This window comes from Talpa occidentalis, unplaced genomic scaffold (genome assembly GCF_014898055.3).
Source record: "Talpa occidentalis isolate TD23 unplaced genomic scaffold, MPIMG_talOcc4v2.1 talOcc4.15, whole genome shotgun sequence".
NCBI classification, from domain to species: Eukaryota; Metazoa; Chordata; class Mammalia; order Eulipotyphla; family Talpidae; genus Talpa; species Talpa occidentalis.
In genome coordinates, this window is record NW_023601543.1 from 18,258,956 (window position 1) to 18,282,653 (window position 23,698).

Below are 23,698 nucleotides of genomic sequence, written 5' to 3' on the forward strand. Positions count from 1 at the left end.
AGTGTACCTTTCATTGAATAAACAGTCTGCAAAAGAAAACACTTGTTTCCTATAGTTTTTATAAATTAAATAAATTTACTGGGCATTCGTGTTCTTTGAGCATAGTGATACTTAATTTTTTTAATCCATGTGGGTTCAACATACATTGCAGGGCCTCCCCGGTGGCGCAGCGGTTGAGCGCTGGGTTGCGAAACTGCGCGCGGCCTCTGCGGCGCCGGTTCGATCCCCGGCTGCTCCCCGGCCACCGGAGGAGGGTCCCGCATGGCGCGCGGACCTCTCCTGCCGCCCGCTGCTCCCCTCAGCAGTGTACTTCGGTCCTTCTGCCTGCTCTGCTCCCTGCTCTGGCTCTGGTGAATTCTCTCACCCTCCCGCGCTTCTGACTGTACCCAGTGCATGTATAAACAAAACAAACCAGCAAACAAATAAATAAAGCATGCCTCTATTAAAAAAAAAAAAAAAAACATACATTGCAAAGTCTTACTACCCCTGCTGTCATAAAGTTATGGAGATACAAAATTAAGATGATTTGACATCGATGTGACCCCAACTTTTTATTCTGCTAAGAAACAGAACAAGTAATAAAAATATGTAATAGACTACAGTAACAAAAATAATTCCATTCACAAAAGTGGGTGATTATAGTATGTCACGCAATCAAGAATTCTATATGGGCAGCTTGTATTTGTATTTTAATGGCAGCTATATAAATGTAGGGGAAATTGAAACCTTATAGTGACGGTTTACATCAGCATATTTTTGACCAAATAATTTTAAATTATATGTCATTAAAAAAATAACGCAGAAGAAAATAACTTAAGATACAGCTTAAAGCACAATACACAGATTTCCAATTTTCTGACTAGTTATTGATTTCTAATAGTACTAGAAATATTTTAAACACAATCAGAAAAATCAGGGATGTGTTTTATATAACTCACTAAGTATAAAATACACCTATAAACTGGGAAGAACATAATAAACATTACCTGCATAGCACTCTTGCCCATTTTAACAACTTCAAACAACATCATGTTTTCCACTCCATTCTGTTGGTGATGACCATTCATTCGGTTTGGTCCAGAAGGAGGTTTTCCTCCTCCATTTCCACCTTTTCCCTTTTCACCTGGGCCCTTTTTGCCTTTTTTACAAGTCTGCATAAAAATACAAGTTGGTTAATTTATATCATCCTTAATTAGGAGTTCAAAATAAAGCTATAGTAGAGACAGCTGATAGGATACACAATTATAACATGCTTAAACTTGACCTTAAGGAGAATGTGATACATATGTCATAATAAAATATGATTGTTGCAGTTTCTTTTTGTTATCAACTTTGTTTATACTCCTCACGACATTGTAGTTTTTAAGAGCACAGACTCTGCATACTGACAGAACATATGGGTCCAAATTGCCATTACTATTTAATGTGTGATCTTAAATTTAAGTTGGTTAACCACACTGCTTCAGAGAGATTTTTTTGTCTGTAAAATGGGGATAAAATAGCACTTCATGGAATTAGTGATTTAGGGTGCAGACTAGCGTGGGCAACAAGAATAACAAAACTCTTTTATCATATAAGGAACTCATACTTACTTCAACATTTTAACTGGATTTCTACTGTTAGTTTTATACATCATTTCAATGCACTCACAAAGGAATTCTAAATAGTACCAATAGATGTTATTCAACCTCATTCTTGTCCTGGGCCCGTCCTCCTCCCTCCAATACTTACGAAAATTCATTAATGAACACCATGGAAAATAAAGCCACTTTATAAGTAAGTTGTCAATATTTGGGGGATGAGAGGCACACATAAATCAGTGAAAACATTACCTTCATGCCTCAGATATAAAATACCTCCCATACCTTTAATACCTTCTTACAGAAAAGCAAGTCATTCTCTAACCCAGAGTCCTCACTTCTAAAATGTCAGTTGTAGGAAAATCTTTACAGATTAGATTACATGATTTCCAAAGCCTCTTTTAAATCTACATGTTTCGATGATCAAGAGCAAGGGTTGGCAAAGTTTCTGTAAAGTACCAAACAGTAAATACTTTAAGCCTGTGTGGGTCACTGTCTTGTCATATATTCTTTCTTTTTTTCTTACAACCCTTTAAAAATATAAAAACATTCCTGGTGTATGAGTAGTATGCAAACAAGTCATAGTTTGCAGACCCCTGATCTATGGCCAGGTCTACAATTTATTTCCACTGACAGCCTGCATGTTTCTGTACTGTGTTCCAAAGAGAACCCTGCCTGCTTCAAGAACTCAAAACCACCTACCTTATTGCTAACAATTCAAACCCCTTCCTAACAACTGAAAGATGTTACTTGCTAATTTACATTATTTTGCTAATGAGATTCAGTCTTCTAGAAGTCATTCAATTCTTAATTGCAGAATGAAAGGCTTTTGTCCCCATTAAAAAGAATTTCAGGGCCTCCCTGATGACTTAGGAATTAAGTCTCAGAGCTATGACCTGCTAAAGCCTCAGTTTCAATCCCAGCCAGGGAGCTGATCCACATGTGGCACAGCAGACATCTCCTGTTCTGCCCACTGCTACCCTTAGCAGTGTATTTCAGTAAATCTGCCTGTTCTGAATCCCACTCTCTCTGGTGAATCCTCTAACCACTCTGGCCTATAACCCAGTTCTAAAATGCAAAAATAAATATTTTTTTAAAAGAATATCAAAGTATGAAAGAAAAGATCAACTACAAAGAACACACTAGAATAGTAAAATATGTCAATGCCAATCAACATGGAGTTAGATATTTGCAATTCATTATATGCCTTAATATTTCCAGTTGATATGAAAAACTAATTAGTACAATTAAAATGGCTCAATGGATATACTGTGCTAGAAAAAACAATGTGCAAGGAGTGATAATACAGGGAAGTATAAGAGGTAAACATGCTAACCTGGGTACAATCTTATAAAGAAAAGAATCTCTACAAAAGACTATGAGGAAGTATACTATAGTGAATTATGAGCACCATCTTTCAACATGCATGGGCTCAAATTCTCACCACTGAACTCTGGATCTGAGTCTCCTATATAAAGTAAGGAAGTTTTATAATCCCTAAGACTGTTCAAGTCTTCAATTAGGTAATATATGTAAAATTAGTAATACAGTGTATGGAACATATATTAATGTCAAAACACATTTGCTCTTATTGTAACAAATCCTTGATCTGATGACCCTTAGCACCCCACATATAGCAGTGGCTATGCAAACAAAACTGTGGCACAAAAACTTCAAGGAGTACTATATGCATGTGCCACTGCAGGTTTTTCCCCAAAATAATAGATTATATCAAAGTCAGAAGTATAGAATTTTGGTTTTGCAAGATGGTTTATAGAATAAAAATTAGTTTTCTACTTAATAATCATATACAACCCAGTAAGACTGGCTGCCTTTGAATAGTCGTGAGTTGACATTTTTATATTCATTCTCTCTCTCTCCCCTTCTACTTTTAAGGGACTAAGAAAGCATATGAAATTATGAAATACATGGATTATGTACACTCTAAACAAATATTCCAGTAACTAGTTAAATAAATTATGCTCTACACACAAAATGTGATGCTACAACATCATTAAAATTAGAGACAGGAAAAATTGACTATAGCAAAGCTGCTGGCAACTGCTACTGATTTTTTTAAGCATACTGAACAGTTTGCATAGTATGCTTCCATTTAAGTAAAATTCTATGAGCATGTTTTATATACAGGTGTGTGTGTGTGTGTGTATATATATATATATATATATAAGTGTTCAAAATTAGCAAAATAAATTACCTATGGGTAATAGGATTATAGGAAAATTTGTTTTGTTCGTTGTCCATTTCTGTATTGCTTACATTTAAAAAAAAACCTCCTAAGAATATATGAATCCAATATTCATTATGGAAAAGATGATGCTGAACAAAAACAAGTTATCTGTTGCACAAGGTATTTACACATATGCACAGAGTGAAATGCACTTTCCAAAATTGCAAAATGATTTAATCACTCACCAAGTTATCCATAGCACTCAGGCTACTCACTCATACTCCAAACTTACATTCTATTGACTCAGAAAGTCACTTTGTCAGTTTTTATCCCAGATATTACTTATAAAGAGTAAAAACTGTCAAACCATTAGACTTCAATTGGTATGTTACATTTTTGGGGTGCCTTATATTTGACTACTCATGTGAAAGTAAAAATAAGTCAACATCACATTTTGCTTAACATATTGGGTATTCCAAAATAAACCACTAAAAACAATGGTGTATTTATTAATTTCAATTTTACAGTAGTGGGGACAGATAATCAAAAGATATTTAATCTAGAAGCCAAAGAAACCACATATGCACAGAAGGTTTACCACATCAGTGGGGGGGTGGTAAGGGGGGAAGGTATTTTTAAATATTGACAACATCTGAGACATAATTAAAAGTATGTGTGTATACATATATATAAAACTACATATACACATATACATACATATGAGAATGAATTGTCTTAAAAACCAAATTAAGTCACATGTTCAGTACATACTTTTCCTTTGCCCTGCTTTTGGTTTTTTCCTTCAATGTCTTCAAAATCTGTGTCAGAAGAAAAATGTGTTTCTGACTCCCTGTGACAGAAAGAGAAGCAATTATTTTAAAACTTCCTTAGAAATGTAGGGTTTCTAATTTTTGCCATATTTTCTAAAAGAAAGACCTGGTTAACGGAATTACACAACTCCATATTAGGACTGAATGTAATTAAGATGTTTCCCAAAACATCATATCCAAAGCATATTACCAAATATAAAATCACATAACCAACTACAAAAACAATAATCTAAACCATTAAAATGAAACTAATGGCAGAGAGACACAGAGAGAGAGAGAGACAGAGAGAGAGAGAGAGAGAGACAGACAGGGACAGAGAGAGAGATAGAGAAAGGGGGAGGTGGGGGGGGAGAGAGAGAGACTGAGATTAAAACCAATGGCTCTCAAAATTTTTAACCCTAGGAACTATGTTATTTTGTTGTGATGGTTGTTTTCATTTTCTGATTCAAAAAACCTTGGTGCCCAAGGTAAACTTTATTTTAACACCAGGCATGTAAAGTTTTATTAGAGAATCTTACCTCTCCTACTTCATTCAAAAATAGTATTTGTAAATATAGATGCCACTACATAAAACATGTTTCTGAAAGGATATGTTTAAAACATTTTTATCAACTAAATCATGTGAAATACAGTAAGGAAAGTATACTAATTGATCAAACTCCTTTAAGAAGTATAAAGGTGGAAAACTATAGACAGATGAGCTTGTCCTACTACTAAGAAATGGTGGTCTTGGCTAAGTGACAACTTCTCATCTATAAACAATGTAGAGGCCTCCCCAGTGGCGCATCGGGTTGAGTGCAGCGCTGTGGAGTTGTCCACAGCCTCTGTTGCGCTGGTTCAATTCCTGGCCAGCCAGGGAGCTGACCCACATGACATAGCAGACCTCTTCTGTCTCACCCGCTGCTCCCCTCAGCAGTGTATTTCATCACTCTGCCTGTTCTGCTCCCCACTCTATCTCTGGTGAATTGTCTCACCCTCCCGCGCCTCTGGCCTGTACCCCAGAGTTCTTGTATAAATAAATAAATCTTAAAAAAAAAGAACCTATTTATTAAAAATGTATATGCAGGAATTAAATCTCTATGTCTCATCAATCTCTAAGATGCTTATCTACAATTCCGAGAAATTATCCCCTTTTGGGGTAAAAGGGCATGTTTTATATAAATCTGGTTTTTCTTTTAAAAAAAAAAAGATTTATTTATTTATGCATACAAGCGCTGGGGTACAGGCCAGAGATGCTGGGGAGTGAGAGGATTCACCAGAGACAGAGTGGGGAACAGAATAGGCAGACTGACTGAAATACACTGCTGAGGGGAGCAGCGGGCAAGTCAGGAGAGGTCTGCTTCGCCATGTGGGTTTCTCCCTGGCCAGCACGATCGAACTCCTGCTGCAGAGACTGCGGACAGCTTCATAGTGCAGTGCTTAACCCCTTGTGCCAGTGCCACCAGGGAGACCCAAATCAGGTTTTTCTCATACATAAGGAAAGTAGACTAAATACACATGTGTGATACTTCCTATATGCACATGTATGATACTTCCTATATGTATCTTAACAGTAATAACATACTTCCATTATTAAGGCAAAAAGCACCTTTAAATTGGTATCTGTGTCACAGTGGATTTAGAGTTGAAACACAACCATAAAAAATACAGGTTTAACCATCCTTTATGAGTAAGCCCAGTACCAGTTTTGCTTTTAAAAAAAAAAAAAGGAATCAAAGTAAAAGTCTATTTTGTAAAGCTTGTCTTTTCTTACTAAATTTCTTCTATTTCTATTGTTACCACTACAACAACCATTAGTGAGTAGATGTAAAGTAGGAATATTTTATGACTCTAAAGTAATAGTTAAGATACTAAGTGGGGGGAGAGGGGGAGAAATAACTATACTGCTTATTTAAACAACGTTTGAAAATAGTGGCAATCCTAACAATCTCCCAAAATGTGAGGAGAGGGCCTATAATAAATACCATTTCCCAGAGTTAAAGCACCAAAAACTGAATTGCTGCTATAGTAATAACCTGAAAGTCATGCCTCTTACATCTTAAAAAGATCATTGTCATCAATATTCTTTCCACATGCCTATATGGCCTTGCAAAATAAATTTAAATATCTTGGTGTACAAGTAATACTTCTTTCTTCCAAAGATATTTGTGGAACATCAACTTTCTCAGAGAGCTCAAGTAATTGTTATAAATCTGCAAATAATCACTAGTCTTCACAATATTCCAATGGCCACAGAATAATCAAAGGCTCAATTACACTCTTAATTCTCATCTCCAGACTATCCCAACTAAAAGAATGAGCCACTAGGGATTTGATTACTAAATGGAAAACATGAACGAAACTGAAGTGAGTAATCAGGATGGGAATCTAAAATATCCCCAATCACAGAAGTACTCTTGTGCGCCTGCCTTTCTCCAATACTACCTGCTTTTAAGACCAAATGAACATCAACAACAAAAAACCTTTCCTAGGTGAAATAATGTATGCTTATGGAGCATACTGGGTTAATCTTTTAGTGGCCTGAAAGGCCATGAGTCATCTATCACATGAATCAATCTTCCATTCCTTTCTCAACTGCACCCCCACCTCACATAGCCAGTAAAAATTGGCTGTCTTCTCTACCTTCATGACATCAATTTCCTCTTAACTCATTATCCTATCCCAGGCCATAATTACTCAGGATATTCTAATCATCAACAGTCAAGTTTATAATACAAATCTTTTTTTAATTGTCTCTAATCTTAACAATTTTTATAGTTTCCTAATTTCCAATAGTCAATTCAAAAAATGTTTTCAGACCATTCCATATCCTCCCTCAGACAAACAAAAACAGGAATTTTCCTCAAGAAACTTTTAATAGTCAATATACACTGGGATTAAAATCACATTTTTTAAAACCATGCTTTGAAATATTGGCAATATCCCAGTGGACCAACAACTTTCAATGAATATAGAATTTTATAGGGCCTCCCTGGTGGCCCAGGGGTTAAAGTCTCAAAGCTATCACGCTATCACCAGTCACTGCAGCTTGAGTTCCACCCCCTGCCAGAGAGGTGACCCACATGGTGCAGCAAGCCTCTCCTGTCTCGCCTGCTGCTCCCCTCAGTGGTGTATTTCAGTGGATCCGCCTGTTCTGCTCCCCACTCTTGTCTCTGGTGAATCCTCTCACTTCCCGCACCTCTGGCCTAGGCCCCAGTTCTTGTATGCAAAAATAAGTAAAATAAATATTAAAAAAAGAAAATAGAATTTTATAAATGAAAATCTACATACCATCAAAAGCAGAGAGAAAAAAAAAGTTATGCACAGACAGTTTAACAGATCATTTTTCAGTGAGGCACAATGTGAAAATGAAGCTAAGTATGAAAACCACTATTACAAATAGTGGTTCAAATTATTTTCCACATCAAACACAAAAGAATAATTAGAATAAAAGTTGAGTAAGACATATAGGTAAGCTTTTAAGACAAGGATAAAGAAAATATGTTAAATTCACTCTGGATCAATATGTACATAAATTTGTTTTGGCACAAAACATGGAAAACATGTCTTACCCTCCTGTATTTGTTTCACAGCCTATCATTTAATTTTATAACAAAAACCTGACATTACACCCTAAATACTACTTCATGGTACATATCCCTAACTAATGACACTACTTTTTAAGAATTTCATGACACGTCCTCAAAACAGTTACTACTGTAAAGCCAATTATGGCCTCAAAAAAACTGCACAGCAATAACTGTGTAGTGCCTGATTTTTAAAATTTAACAGTGATCATTCCTGTTACAAAGCCCAAGAAGCATTGATATAAAATGTATCAAACTATACGGACTATCTTCTAAATTAGATCTGAAAGCAGTACTTTTAACTTAAATACATTTCCCATTTTGTGGAAAAAAACAAAAATCATCATAATATACTTACTGTAGCAGATTAAAATCAGTTGGTATTTCTGGAGCTGCTATCATTTCTTTATCATCTTCTGGAACGCCCCAATGTCAGAAATATAGTCATATATTTACGTGTGTAACAATGGTTTGCTTCTTTCTTCTAAGACGGGCAATTCCTTTAAAGGGGGGAGGTGCATATTTATTATAGACATGCCAAAAACATTGGGAAGGATAGTTATAACTCAACAATTAAATTCTCCCAGTATCTACAGATGTGTTTTAGTAAATAACGATTTCTTTCCCTTACATTTAACTGCTTTTTCTTGATATGGATGTTACTACTGCTATGGCCACACAGTAACAGATACAAGAAGTTTATATTATATAGGCTTTTTTTTTAAATTTATGATTCTCTAGTCTGGCCTTAAAAAGATATATGTATGGTCTATCTAGAAACAGGATATGATTCTTTTACTGGTCCTCATGATTAGTTTGAAACCTAATAAAAGACTCCTGAAAATTCTATATAGGCGTTTTACTGACGGTATATATTAAAAAACCTAAGATACGGTTTTAAAACACTTTAAAAGCAGGTTCTTCTACCACAGAAGAAACATACAGTGCAAAGTTTGGCAAATCAATAAATAACCATTTCATCATGATAATACCATACTGAATAGCAGATGAATGCCATAGGAAGGGTGTTATTTCTAGTTTTGAAGTTCAAAGATGCACCAGAGTTCTAAGTTCTAAGGCTTGCCATCACATGTAAAACTGCAGTTCTGAAATGAGAGAGTGGCCTAAAAGCAAATGACAAGTCTGTAACAAAAATGAGAAAATAGGATGTGTAAAGCTCTCAATCTTACATGTTACTTCCTTTTATAATTTTATTTTTTGTTTTATTTCCAAGTGAATCTAGTACTTGGTGACCACCAAAAGAAAAAGTAGGTAAGACTGACTTTACCCACTTACAAGTGTTCAGCTATCACATACTGATGAATTTCTATTGATCTCTTCCATTAGAACAGACATTATACAAGAAACACCGCTCAATTTTTCAATGGCTTTTAAATCTCTAAAAAGCACCTCGTGGCAACTAGTATTTAATTAACATACAAAGTTCAAAACGCTGTATTTCCTCAATCTAAGCTGCCATGAATAGCAAAATAATGAGATAGGAAAAAGAAAGAATAATCCACAAATTAAGCTCCGAATAATCAAGTGTTGTCTATACCACCACACTGAGTTTTTCCTTCTTGAAGAGTACTTATTATTTTAAGAATTTTAGACATAACTGTTAGCATGGTCTTCTTGCATTAAATCATGGTACTAGGATTGTCCCACTTCAAAACCACTGTTAATCTGGTTTATTCTTATTGTTACCTAACAAGAAATACACCAGAGTTGTAAGTTCTAAGGCTTGCCATCACATGTAGGATACACCCCAGCCTCTCAAAAAGTCCTAACTCATTTTTAAAAGTAATCTTTTTTAAAAAGAGAAAACAAATTTTGTATTTGAAAAGGAGCTGAAGAGGTATAGAGCTATTAAGTTCTAACCAACAGGTCAGGTCATCTGAGAGATGGCAATAAAGTGGTCATGTGATGCTTGTTTCATCTGTCTAACTCTTCCTTCTCCCAGCACTTTTATAAACCCAACTTGCTGCATTCCTTAAATACAGTTTCCAAAACTACTTTAAAGATAATTCATAAACATATTCTCTTTAAGGGACAAAAAGAATGTATCAGTTCTGAAAAGCAAAGAGCACTAAATTAAACAAGTAGTATATAATACACTGCATTAGTCTAAATAACACAAAATTTCTAAGGTACAATAACTGGCTACCTTCCTTCCTAGTGAAATATTTGTTTTAAAATGTTTCTAAATATTAAAAATCCATCCAACCATTTAAAATTATCTACCATTTGCCAAATGCAGCGCTGGGCACTGGATATAGAGTAGTGAACTAGAGAGCAATGATCCTTGCCCTTATGGAGCTGTTATAGAGCAACCCCGATATTAAACGGGTTCCTGGCTGTGGGTCCTCACCCGCGCGCTTTAAAGGGACTTATGAATACTCCACTACAGACACACACAAAAGGGTTAATAAAAGGTTTATTTACAAGAGAAAAGGAAATAAGGAAAATGTACAACTCAGGGAGAAAATAGGGAAATAAAGTCTTTAATGCGTCCTACCCGATCCGACGACCTGGAAACCCAAAGTTACTCTCAGAGCTGGCCGGATGCTGCGAGCTGGTGGAGAGCCAAAATGGGGGATCCCCAAAGCCCACGTGTCTGCCTTTTGTATCCACCTGGCTGCTTAACCCCACCCTCAGGTCCCAGCCACCTTCCCTTGGGTGGTGATGGGATTTGGAGTTCCCAGTGTCTTTGGCTTTGACCTGGGGTGGGGGTGGAGTCCACAAAGCCTATATGGAATTTGCTTTGGGACATCCTTTTCCCCCTAACAGAACTACCTGTAACAGTAAATGTGACAACACATTTATTTCTACAGTACACCTCCTGATCTCTATTTGCCACCTAGTATTACTAAACATAACAAAATTCCATGTATCTAAGATTTTTACTATTTTAATCATTCTCTAAATAACCAATTTGCCTCCAAAACAGTTTTTCATAGAACTAAAAAAAAATATATAAAGTTGTTCTATAATTTAAAAGCAAGGGATAATATGTAAGTTAGCATTGGGTTTGCAAATGTAAACTTTATGGGCCTTCCTGGTGGCACAAGGGGTTAAGCATAGCACAGCACTGCGAAGCTATCCACAGCCTCTGCAGCACGACTTCCATCCCCCGGCCAGCCAGGGAGCTACCCACATGGTGCAGCAGATCTCTCCTGTCCTGCCTGCTGTCCCCCTAAGTAGTGTGTTTCAGTCTGCCTGTTCTGTTCTCTACTCTGTCTCTAGTGAATCCTCTCACCCCCCCACTCCCCGCAGCTCTGGCCTGTACCCCAGTTCTTCTATGCATAAATAAGTCAATCTTTAAAAAAAAAAAAAAAGTCAACTTTACCTGCAGGAAGAATTGGAAGCTTCAACCTTTTTACTTAAAATGCCTATACTGTGTATAAATATAATTTGCTTCCCCCGAAGTCTTTCATTTAAAAATCTGCAAACAAGGTCTTTAAATATACTTAATGCCAACTGACCTAAGTTGGGAATCCAAAATGTAAGAAATTGACTTTAATAATCAAACTCACTATATCATTCCTAGCCTACAGTAGGTTATTAATTTTGGTTTAATATGCTCAAAGATCACAAGGTGGAGCTCTCACCTAATGTCAAGGAAAAAGATTTTTATCATGTGTACCAATTCTCTGTAGCTACTAAAAAAGAGTTAATATTCCAACAACTTTGGAGGATAAAGCATAGAAACAAAATTTGCTTCGACTCTCAATCACTGTTCCATCAAAAAACAGATGCAATAACATGTTTCTGGTTCTCCTTTCAAAACACTAAGTAAATACATTTGCAGATAGGTTGAGTAATAAAGTTAAACCACATCCTTGGGTACAGGTCCACACTATTCTGCCATTAAAGGTTTGTTAAATACATTCACGTGTAACTACTGGACTAATAAGATGTATATTTTTAATTCAATGCATTAAGTTTAAGGAAATGCTCTCAGCAGCACTGCTTTTAATATAGAATCAAAAAGCTTTATGTTATCTATAAGGAATATGTTACATTTGTGGCCTGTTACCTGAAGTTTAGATCCCAAGTTAAAATCAGCAACAAACTTTCTTCTTAGAAAAACAAAAATAAATAAAAACAAAACAACAGCAGCTTTCTTCTTCTATTTCTGAAAGCCTGTTGGACAACTACCATAGAATATAAACACAAATATGTATTACTGTATTATTATGTTTGCATCTTTAACTCCAAATAATGACTTGCTAAATTCATTAAAATTACTCCCCAGAAAGCAAATTACACACAAAATCTGATTTGTTTCTTTGATACTGTCTTTAAATCTTAAATTGCTTCAAAGTCCTTTTAATTCACTCCCAAGTGGTCTCAAGACTGAAAATAAAAAGCCACAAAACAGAGTCACCACTAACAAGGTCCCTCAGAATCCACATGCTCAGGATTGGGGAAGAGCACTTCAAGTAGCTGGTGTGTTAATTCTTTCCCTAAGAATGCAGAAACATTAGACTGGTAAAAGGTAGCAAATCCCAGCACAAATACTCCCATGCTACCCTCCTAACACTCACCCCCATCCTTTTATCTGTGAAAATCACACCTAGGAAATGTATATAACCTTCTGAAATGCTAAGATTATAATACACATAAAAATAGGAACTACCTAAATGGCCAGATTAATTTATGGTACAAAAATGTAATTAATAATATTCATGTACTTAAACTAAGATGACTGTAGCAACCTGATGACTGTAGCAACATGATGACTTGTAGCAACATGTGCAAAGCCTGATACAGTAAAAGGCCTATGTTATAACACAATATTAACAAAATAAGCAAAGGAAAACAGCTAATGTATCTATCAGAAGGGTGAAAATGTGGGTAATTTTTAAATTTCAAATTTATTTTTTGTATAAAAATAAGGAAATTATGAGGATGGAAAATTGTTTTTTAATGTCCTCTTAAAAATCTTACATACCTAAAGAAATACAAAACTATCTGCTGATAAAGTCTAATTTATTCATATTTCAGGACCATAATCTCAAAGTTAAGCATCTACAAAAAATGAATTTTATCATAAAACTATCTGTATTAATGTTCACCTACTCAAGATTAGCAGAGAACAGAAACTTTCTTACAAACTCCTGACAAGACCCAAAGGAATGTTCCTTTTATTCAACTTTCTTAGAAGACAGCAGACAAAAGTCTGTCATTAGTTTGAGAGTGGATGTTAGAAGGTAGATTAGTTCCCTTCAGTAGCACATTTGATCAAAACAGGAAAAGATACTCAATTCCTATGTCAAATGCTACATGGCAACTTTTGAGTATACAGGACAAGAAATGAAAAAGCTCACCCAAAAAACCCACTTTCAAAAGAAAAGGTACAGTCCCTTTAATGAATAATAACCTTTAAAAAGACTTACTGCTCAAGAAGATATTTTTCCACCTCTATCTCCCCAAGTCCTGCTAATCTTCTGAGCAAATGACAGGGTGAAAAGAACGACATGAGCAAAGATGATGTATACTCTGACAAGTAACAAAATTTTAACCTGAAAGTTTGACTGCATACTCATATTACAGTTACCACATATATCACTTGCAAATATATTCTTTCCACAAACCTAGATGGAATCCTAAAGAATTTTTTAAAGATTTTTTATTTTTTACTTATTTATGCATACAAGAACTGGGGTGTAGGCCAGAAGTGCTGGGGGCGAGAGGATTCACCAGAGACAGAGTAGGGAGCAGAACATGCAGACTGACTGAAATGCACAGCTAAGGGGAGCAGCAGGGGAGACAGGAGAGGGAGAGTCAGGAGAGATCTGCTCTGTCATATGTGGATTAGCTCCCTGGGTGCGGGATCCAACTCAGGATGTAGTTAGTGTGATAACAGTGAGACTTATTAACCCCTAGGCCACCAGGGAGGCCCCTAAAGAATTTCTAATGGTAGTTCCTGCTCTAAAGCAGGAACAGCTAATCTACAGATGTTACAACTAGAAGAAATCTGCATACGAAAGAATTAATAACTGTCTACATATCCCTACAAATTGTAGGGGAGGTCAAATATCTGCCCTCACAAGCTGAAGAACTAAAAAAGAAGGGAGGAGCCAAAATTAAAAGGGCTTTCTTAAACAAGTAGAAAAATCAAAACCCACTAACACCATAACACTTCAAAAACAAGTCCTACTTTCAGGAAGAGGGGAAGGAGCAAGCTGGGGCACAGTCCACACAGATAAGGCATCACTACACACTGCCAGAAAGTAAAGCCAGATAGAACTAGAAACATCTATTTCCCTCCTATTTTTTAAAGATCTTTAAATTGAACTTAATTTTGTCTTTTATTAATTTTATAGCAGGTGCTCAACAATCTTCCTAGTTTTCTTGTCTGCACACATTTCCCAATACTTTCCAAATGTGATTAAGTCCTCACCACAATTAGGATCAACTGGTCCAACCTATATACTCAGCTTGCCCCACTTCCTGACCATCAGTTCTGATTTCTAAAGAAATTCTAGCATGCCACCCCTAAACTTAGCAACAGGTAAGTACAGCTGGTCCTCAAATAACATCGTTTCACTCAACACTGTTTTACTTTAACACTTATATGGAAACTGCAAGGACCTGCTTTCATTCCATATCATTTTGCTTAGAGCTACAATTTCCAAGAATCTATCAACAATACTGAAGACTTAATGCACTACCAAACTGAGGAGGGGAGAAAGGAGAAAGAAAAAGCTTCTGCCTTATTCCTGCAGACCCACTAGTCTAACAACCTCAGTTGCAACCTCAGTTGTACCCTGTGCCTCAGTTATCCAAGGATCAATCAATACCCTGCCTTGTTCTTTCTGTATCGTATCTACCAATATCATCCCAGGAGCTGGATCCTTCCCCTAACACCACCCCAAAAACAGTCTCCCTGTGTCTCTGCAGTTGCCCTAATCTGAATGCCACAATACTGTCCTCTTATCTGTCTACCACAGGGGCACTGACTGCTGCTAGACACTAGATACTATATCATACCTGATATACTGGACACATATAAGCTATCTAATTCCAAGTCTGTTAATTCCCCAGTATGCCCTAACAAGCTTCAGCCAACTAGACAGTATCTGGCCCTAACCGAAGATAATTACCAAAACAGGTAAAAAAAAAAAAAATCCCCCCCCCCACATACTATGACCTTAAAATCATCTCTCAATCTGCCAAGGTCAACAGCTACATCATCAATAAATTTTAAAAGTACTGTCCAGCTCATTCTTCATCTCATTTATTCCTGAATACCAAAATTTGCACTCACCTTGTTGCAGTTATTTTTATTTTTTATAGTTTTTTTTAAAGATTTATTTTTTTTTTTTATTTAAGCACTGGGTACAGTCAGAAGCATGGGAGGGTGAGAGAATTCACCAGAGCCAGAGCAGGGAGCAGAGCAAGCAGACTGACCAAGTACACTGCTGAGGGGAGCAGCGGGCGGCAGGAGAGGTTTGCGTGTCATGTGGGACCCTCGCCAGCAGCCAGGGATCGAACCGGTGCTGCAGAGGCTGCGGGCAGCTTCACAGCCCAGCACTCAACCACTGCACCACCAGGGGAGGCCCTTTTTTATAAAATTTTTTTTCTTATATTGTTGTAGTCCCCATAGTTCTCCCACCATATCACTGGTTAGCCATCACCACATACCCCTGTGTTCATCCCTCCCCTGCACTGCCTCCCTCTCACTCCCTCTTTTGCTGTCTGCCTCAGTTCTATGGTCAGCTTGCTAGTTTTGACTTTTTCTTGACCCTTTGTTTGGTTTCTCTATATTCCACATATTATTGAGACCATCCTTTATTTATCTTTTTCCTTCTAAATTCAGCACAGTATTTTTAAAAACACGGTCCAATGACATAACACTCTGCATGTTAACAAAACGTCATTACAACTGTGTGTAGTGGTCATCAACATTTCAGAGCCAAGATTCAATTAGCTGATATAAAAGGAATTATCTAGAACTGGAAATAAAATTCACATCAATGAACTAAATTCACGTGTTAACACTTGTAAATAATATACAGTGTGATACAAACATAATACATTACTACTCTCAAACCCACACCACACTGGGCACCACTGGCTCACAGGCAGATTCTGAGCAATAGCAGACAGCAAGCTAAACTTCTTAGCAAAGTAAATGAAGATGATTCTACCTGGATTTCAAGGGAAAGCCAAATTTTTATTTCCTTACTCTCAGACTGAATACATCAAAAGCTTCTGCGTTCATTTATTCATGATAGTAAAAGGTAAAATTCAGTTATAACAAATGCAATTCATTTAAAACAAGATAAAAACAAAATATAAAATAAAACACTTTAAAGAGAATGGACAATTTTAATTCAACTTTGGAGACCTGCAGTTACTACTACTAAGCACAATATTTGTCATTTTGATGTGATCCCAAAACATAACATACATGGTGCATATTTAATTTTTGTACCTTCCACTGATTATTAGCTAATACCTTATAAATATCTAGTATTAGCATCGACTAGATACAAACCACTAACCTTTCTTCTGCTTCCCAGTACGCAATTCACAGGCTTGAATTATATTCAAGTTCATAAATCAAATACGATTTCATAATGAGGTTGATGGACAAGTATAATTACTTCCCATTTCTTTAATTCAGATCTAAGAGTTTGGTTCTTCATTTGGTAATTCTACACAGTGACAGGAGAATCACACATGTTGCATCTGAAATTATTTTAATTCTCTCTAACCCTAAGCTATCCTAAATAAAGATTAAGGCATGCACATTACTTTTTAAAAAAGGAAATCTAAACGTGATAAAGATACAAGAAAAAAAAACGCAGACCAATATCCCTGATGAATACTGACAAAAAATTCCTCAACAAAATACTAGCAAACCAAATTCAACAGCATATTAAAAGCATCATACACCATGACCATGTGTGACTTATTCCCAGATTGCAAGTCTGGTTCAACAAACAAAAATCAATTACTGTAATGCGCCACATTAAAAGAATGAAGGACAAAAACTTCATGACCATCTCAACTGATGCAGAAAAATCATTTGGATAAAATTCAACATCTTGCCATGGCAGAAATACTCAACAAACTAAAAATAGAAGGAAAGTAGCTAAATATAATGAAAGCCACCTGTGAAACGCCCACAGCTAATAACATATACAATGGTAAAGACTGAAAGCTTTCCCTCTAAGATTATAAACAGGGCAAGGATGCCCACTGCTCTCAGTATTTCCATTCAACATAGTACTAACAGTTCATACAAATCAGAAAGGAATAAAATTAGCTCTGTTCAGAGACAATATGGTCTTATATGTAGAAAGTCCTAAAGATTCAATACCCCTCTCCAAAATGCTCCATTAGAGTAAGTTCAGCAAAGGGGCAGAATACAAAAAAAAGTCAACACACAAAAATCAGCTATTACTATACACTAACAATGAACAATCCAAAAGGAAATTAAGAAAACAATTCCATTTAAAATAGCACCAAAAACAATAAAATGAAATACTTAGGAACAAACCTAACCAAGGAGGTGGAAGACTTACACACTGAAAATTACAAAACATTGCTTAAAGAAATTAAAGATACATATAAATAGAAAGAGACCTTGTATTCATGGATTGGAGGATTTTTTGATATTGTTAAGATATCCACACAACCTCAAAATGATTTACAGGTTCAACACAATTCCTATCACAATCACAAGAGCATTTTTCACAGAAACAAAGTCATAAAACTCAAGGAATTCCAAATAACCAAAACAACTTACAAAAAAAGAGTAAGTTGGGCCTCCCCGGTGGCGCAGTGGTTGAGCGCTGGGTTGCGAAGCTGCCCGCGGCCTCCGCGCCGCTGGTTCGATCGCCGGCTGCTCCCCGGCCACCGGAGGAGGGTCCCACATGGCGCGCAGACCTCTCCTGCCGCCCACTGCTCCCCTCAGCAGTGTACTTCAGTCCTTCTGCCTGCTCTGCTCCCTGCTCTGGCTCTGGTGAATTCTCTCACCCTCCCGCGCTTCCGACTGTACCCAGTGCTTGTATAAACAAAACAAACAAACAAATAAATGAATAAATAAACATGCCTCTATTAAAAAAAAAATTAAAAAAAAAAAAGTAAGTTGAAGGCTCACACATCCTTATTTGAAAACATACTACAAAGTCACAGTAATCTAATAAAGTGTGGTACTGGCAGGCAGAAATATAGACCAATAGGGGCCTCCCTGGTGGCACAAGGGTTAAGACACAACCTATGAAGCTGTCCTCAGCCTCTGCAGCACGAGTTCAATCCCTGGACTGCCAGGGAGCTACCCGCATGGCGCAGCAAAACTCTCCTGATTTGCCCGCTGCTCCCCTCAGCAGTGTACTTCGGTCAATCTGCCTGTTCTGTTCCCCACTGTCTCTGGTGGCTCCTCTCACCCACCACACCTCTGGCCTGTACCCCAGCTCTTGTATGCATAAATAAATAAATCTTAAAAAAAAGAAATGAAATATAGACCAATAGGCTACTCAGAAATAAACCCTCACATATACATTCAAATGATTTTTAACAAGGGTGCCATGACAACTCAATGGGGAACAGTAATGTCTATAATGGTGTTAGAACTACTGAATATCCACATGCAAAGAGAATGAAGTTGGGCCATTCGTTATCTTATACCATATCCTAAGATTAATTTAAAACAGATTAAAGATCTAAATGTTAATAGCTAAAACTACAAAAACTCCTACAGGAAAACATAGGGGGAAAGTTTCACAACACTGGACTTGACGATGAATTCTTGGTATGACACCAAATACACACCAAAGCAAAAGTAATAAATGGAACAAGAATTTTATACATCAAAGAATTATGTTGCTATGTGCAATTAGCATAGTGAAAAGGGAACCCACAGAACAGGAGAAAAATATTTATAAATCAAATGTCTGCTACTAAGCTAATATCCAGATTTTTATGAAGAATTCCAACAACAGAATATCAAACAGCCCAAATAAAAAAATGGGCAAAGAACTAAATCAAAACCACAATGAGATACAACTTTAGAACCTCTGGGGGTCTCGTTGGTAGGGGTTAAGTCCCAGCACTATCATTGCTGCAACCTGAGCTTGAACCAAGCCAGGGAGCTAACCCAGATCCAGCGCAGCAGACCTCTCCTGTCTCCCCCACTGACCCCTCAGCAGTGTATTTCAGTAAATCCACCTGTTCTGCTCCCCACTGTTTCTGGTGAATCCTCTCCCATACCTCTGGCCTAAACCCCAGTTCTTCCATGCAAAAAATAAAATGAAATGAAATAAATACTATTTAAAAAATAGACCCTCTGGGGAGGCTAGAATGGAAAAGACACACATAACATGTGTCTGCAAGGATGTAGAAAAAATGGAACACCTGTGCATTGCTGGTAGGATTCTAAAATTGTGCAATTTTTATGGATTAACAGTACTGAGGTTTCTCAAAAACAAACTACCATATGATCCAGACATCCTACTTCCAGGTATATAGCCAAAATATTGAAAGCTGGATCTCAAAGATATATTTGCACACTCATGTTCATAGCAGCACTATTCACAATAGCCAAGAGATGGAATCAGCCCACATGTCCATTAACAGCTGAATGGACAAACAAAATATTAGACACACATACAATGGAGTATTATTCATCCTTAACAAGGAAAGAAATCCTGTCACATGCTACAACATGGATGAACCTTGTGGACCTTAAATGCTTAGTAAAATAGGCCAGTCATAAAAACAAATACTGTGTGATTCCACTCACATGAAGTATCTAAAACAGTCAAATTCATAGAAACAGAAAGGAGAATGGTAGTTACCAAGGGGTGAGGAATGAAAAAGAGGGAAATTGTTAAATGGGTAGTTTCAGATTTGTATGATGAAAAAGTTATGGAGATCTGCTTCACAACAAAGTTTATTTACTTAAAAATGTGCACATTAGGGCCTCCCCTGGTGGCGAAGTGGTTCAGCGCTGGGCTGCAAAGCTGCCTGCAGCCTCCGCAGCGCTGGTTCGATCCCCCGAACCCCGGCCGCCGGTGAGGGTCCCACAAGGCGCAACAGACCTCTCCTGCCTGTCTGTTCTGTTCCCCGCTCTGGTGAATTCTCTCACCTTCCTGTGCTTCTGACTGTACCCAGTGCTTGTATGTATGTATGTATGTATGTATGTATGTATGTATGTATGTATAAATAAATAAAATGTGCACATTAAGGGACCTCCCTGGTGGCGCAGCGGGTTGAACACAGCGCTGTGAAGCTGTCCACAGCCTCTGCAGCTTGGGTTTGATTCCCGGCTGGCCAAGGAGATAATCACATGGCGCAGTAGACCTCTCCTGTCGCACCCGCTGCTCCCCTCAGCAGTGTACTTCGGTCAATCTGCCTGTTCTGTTCCCCACTCTGTCTCTGGTGAATCCTCTCACATTCCCGCGCCTCTGGCCTGTACCCCAGCTCTTGTATAAATAAAAAAAAAAATAAACCTTTTTTAAAAGTTTAAAAAAATGAGCATATTAAACTGTGCACTTACAAATGGTTAAGTATACCCCTTTTATCAAACAAGTTTCTCTAGAATTTACTCACAAGATTTTACAAATCACCAATTACTTAAGAACACCTTTCTACTATACAAACATACACAACTATTGATATCTTTTGAAATATAATTTTAAAAATTGACATTGATAATTGATACCAACACTCAGAAACCTTTACTGAGTTTTTTGTGTGTATTTTACATGTTTAAAATTACCAAAGTTTATGTAACTTAATGGCAAACAATCCAAAGGTATTTGTAGCTTAAAAAAAAAAAAAAAAAAGGAACAGTTGAACAATGTGAGGTAGTCCCAAAGATATATTTAAAGTTATTCATTGACAAGATATGAAAACTATCATTGAAACTCATTTAATGTTCAACATTCCTCTCCCTTGTTCAAAATATGCTGGTACAAGGCTCAAAGCTCCCTCACCAGAGAACAGCACAGAACTTATAGCTGGAAAACAAACATTAAGAACCTTCTAGTAGTTGGGCCTCCCTGGTGGCACAAGGGGTTAAGAAGCAGCACTATGAAGCTATCCACATCCACTGCAGCACAAGTTTGATTCCAGCCAGGGAGCTGACCCACATGGCGCAGCAGACCTCTCATGTCTCGCCTGCCGCTCCCCTCAGCAGTGTGTTTCAGCAGATCCTCCTGTTCTGCTCCTCTGTCTCTAGTGAATCCTCTCACCCCCCGCATCTTTGGCCTGCACCCCAGTTCTTGTATGCGTAAATAAATCAATCTTAAAAAAAAAAACTTCCTAGTAGAAATTCAGGCAAGCTGCAAAGTCTAGCATGCCAAAATGACCTCGTTAGATGACACTAAGAATTAGGAGTTACTGATCCCTAAAATGTAGCATGTGATTCCACTAAACATAGGAGAGGGAGCTTATTATTAGTATACTTGAAATGACCAGTAAGAAGAGATACCTAAATGTTTCATATATGTAGTTAGATTACTAGTGCTAGATAGTATCAGATGCCACATTTTGCCCTATAACCTGTTCCATTTTCAGTGCCTTTATACACCCAGGATCATTACTTTAGTATGCCACTCTCTAACAGTGAAAGAAAAAAGGGGGACAAGAGAATAATTCTTAGTCTGAGCTCCAGAATGACAAGAATTTTCAACTTTCCTAAAGCAACTGATGAGAACAAGATTACTTTATATCAAAACCATTACAGGTATATTAAAGCATCCTGCAAAATATCCCCAAAAGAATTATCTAAAAGCTAAGGAAGCAAAATAATGAGTTTGAAAACATTTAATATTAATTAAGAGCAATATATTATTAAAGGCAATTATCTAATAGGACTAATGTTTCTACGTATTAGGTAAACCTGAAAGTAAACTCTAATGCAGAGGCTTTTTTCTTTTTTAATCTGTTAAAATAGAGGCACTTTGATTACAAATTTATTCACTGTGGAGTGAAGAAAAAATCTGACTTACCAATGCACACATAAAACAGCAGAAATAAAGTAACTCTGGCCAGTTGCTCTTCTCTATACTTAACTATCTCCATCTATCCCTTAGTCAGAAGTCATTACTTCTCCCAAAGGGAGATTTATGGGTTGTTTGTTCCATATGAAATAGCCATTCTCTGCTGAGGTTCCAGAACAGTCAACAGATCACAGGAAGATCTTTGGGCATTTGAGTGAAACTAACAGCTATAGTTTAACTGCTGGTCTTCAGTCAGGGCCAATAATGCAGATTTTTAAACTGGAGCATTTTATAGTTATTACAATTTTGGATTTAAAGTGGTAATTGTGCCAATGATTATCTGCTATTAGTCAAATAAGAAAATTCTTCCTTTCAATTCTTCCTACAAAAAAACATGCTTTAATGGCCCACCACAAAAAGGTTTCTACCAAATAATGTAGCCAAATCTGAAAACAGCATTAGGAGAATCTTCATATGCAAGTTATCTCCCAAGTTATTGTAAGATTATTACTTTGGGTCAAGTACTCAAAGTGTACTCTTCAACATGAAAAGCAAAAATAAACTTAGTCACGGACATCAAATAAACAACATGAGCATACAGAGAAAGCAGGAAGAGATTTTATAACATAGTACTTAATTTTTTTTTAATTTTTAAAAACTAACACACACTTCATCCTTAGTGGGTGAATCTTGACGAAAAGGAATACAAAGAAATTTTAAACTTTGGTGTTTCGTCAGGGGCTGGAGGAATTAGTTTTCAATGGGCACAGTTTCAGTTGGGAAAAATACAAAAGTTCTAGAGATAGATGGTGTTCTAGAGATAGATGGTGATATTTGCACAACATGAATTACATAAAGTCACTGGTCTTTGTAAAACTCTTTTGCTATTAAAAATAGCTCATGTGGGGGGGGGGCTCCCTAGTGGCACAGAGGTTAAATTTCAGTGCTATCAAGCTTTTGCCAGTCACTGCAGCATGAGTTCGAGCCGGTCAGGGAGCTAATCCACTTGGCACAGCAGACCTCTCCTGTCTCGCCCACTGCTAGCAGTGTATTTCCATCAGTCTGCCTGTTCTGCTTCCCACTCTTGTCTCTGGTGAATCCCCTTACCCCCCCCCCCCGCACCTCTGGCCTACACCCCAGTTCTTGTATGCATAAATAAATAAAATAAACCTTTTTAAGAAGTCAGGAGAAAAACAAATACCAGATGATTTCACTCGTGTGTGGAATATAAAGAAACAGACAAAACTGAACCAAAACAACCCCTAGAAATCTGACTGTAGAATTGACACTATCAGAAGAGGAAGATGAGGATGAGCATCAAAAAGGTAAGGGGGGTCAAGTAAACTATGGTGGAGAATTATTGATGCATAGGTGGTGGGCATGATGCGGAAACATCAATCTTAAGAGGTGTGACCCTAGACCCCTAAAACCATAGTGTAATAAACCAACATTACGTCAATAAAAACTAATTTAAAAAAGAAAATCAGCTTTAAACCACGAAATCAGCAACATCTGATACACAGGATGACCCAGTTTTAGAGAAAGTATGAGTTGCTGAGAAAGAGAAACA

The 23,698-nt window shown here is 37.0% G+C and overlaps 1 protein-coding gene and 1 non-coding gene across 9 annotated transcripts in view; both read right to left on the reverse strand.

Annotated features, from left to right (window-relative positions):
- STAG2 (stromal antigen 2) overlaps positions 1-23,698 on the reverse strand; it is a 112,371-nt gene that overhangs the window by 63,263 nt on the left and 25,410 nt on the right. For all 8 annotated transcript variants that reach the window (XM_037511986.2, XM_037511981.2, XM_037511982.2 and 5 more), the window contains 3 exons: positions 8,523-8,664; positions 4,540-4,618; positions 987-1,151 (listed from right to left, as the gene is read on the reverse strand). In XM_037511986.2, coding sequence (XP_037367883.1) covers positions 987-1,151; positions 4,540-4,618; positions 8,523-8,566 — 288 coding nt within the window. In that variant the 5' untranslated portion in view covers positions 8,567-8,664. The remainder of the gene's footprint in view (positions 1-986; positions 1,152-4,539; positions 4,619-8,522; positions 8,665-23,698) is intronic.
- LOC119246833 (small nucleolar RNA SNORA2/SNORA34 family) lies at positions 22,258-22,390 on the reverse strand. The gene has a single exon (XR_005125584.1). It is a non-coding gene; the product is annotated as a small nucleolar RNA SNORA2/SNORA34 family (small nucleolar RNA).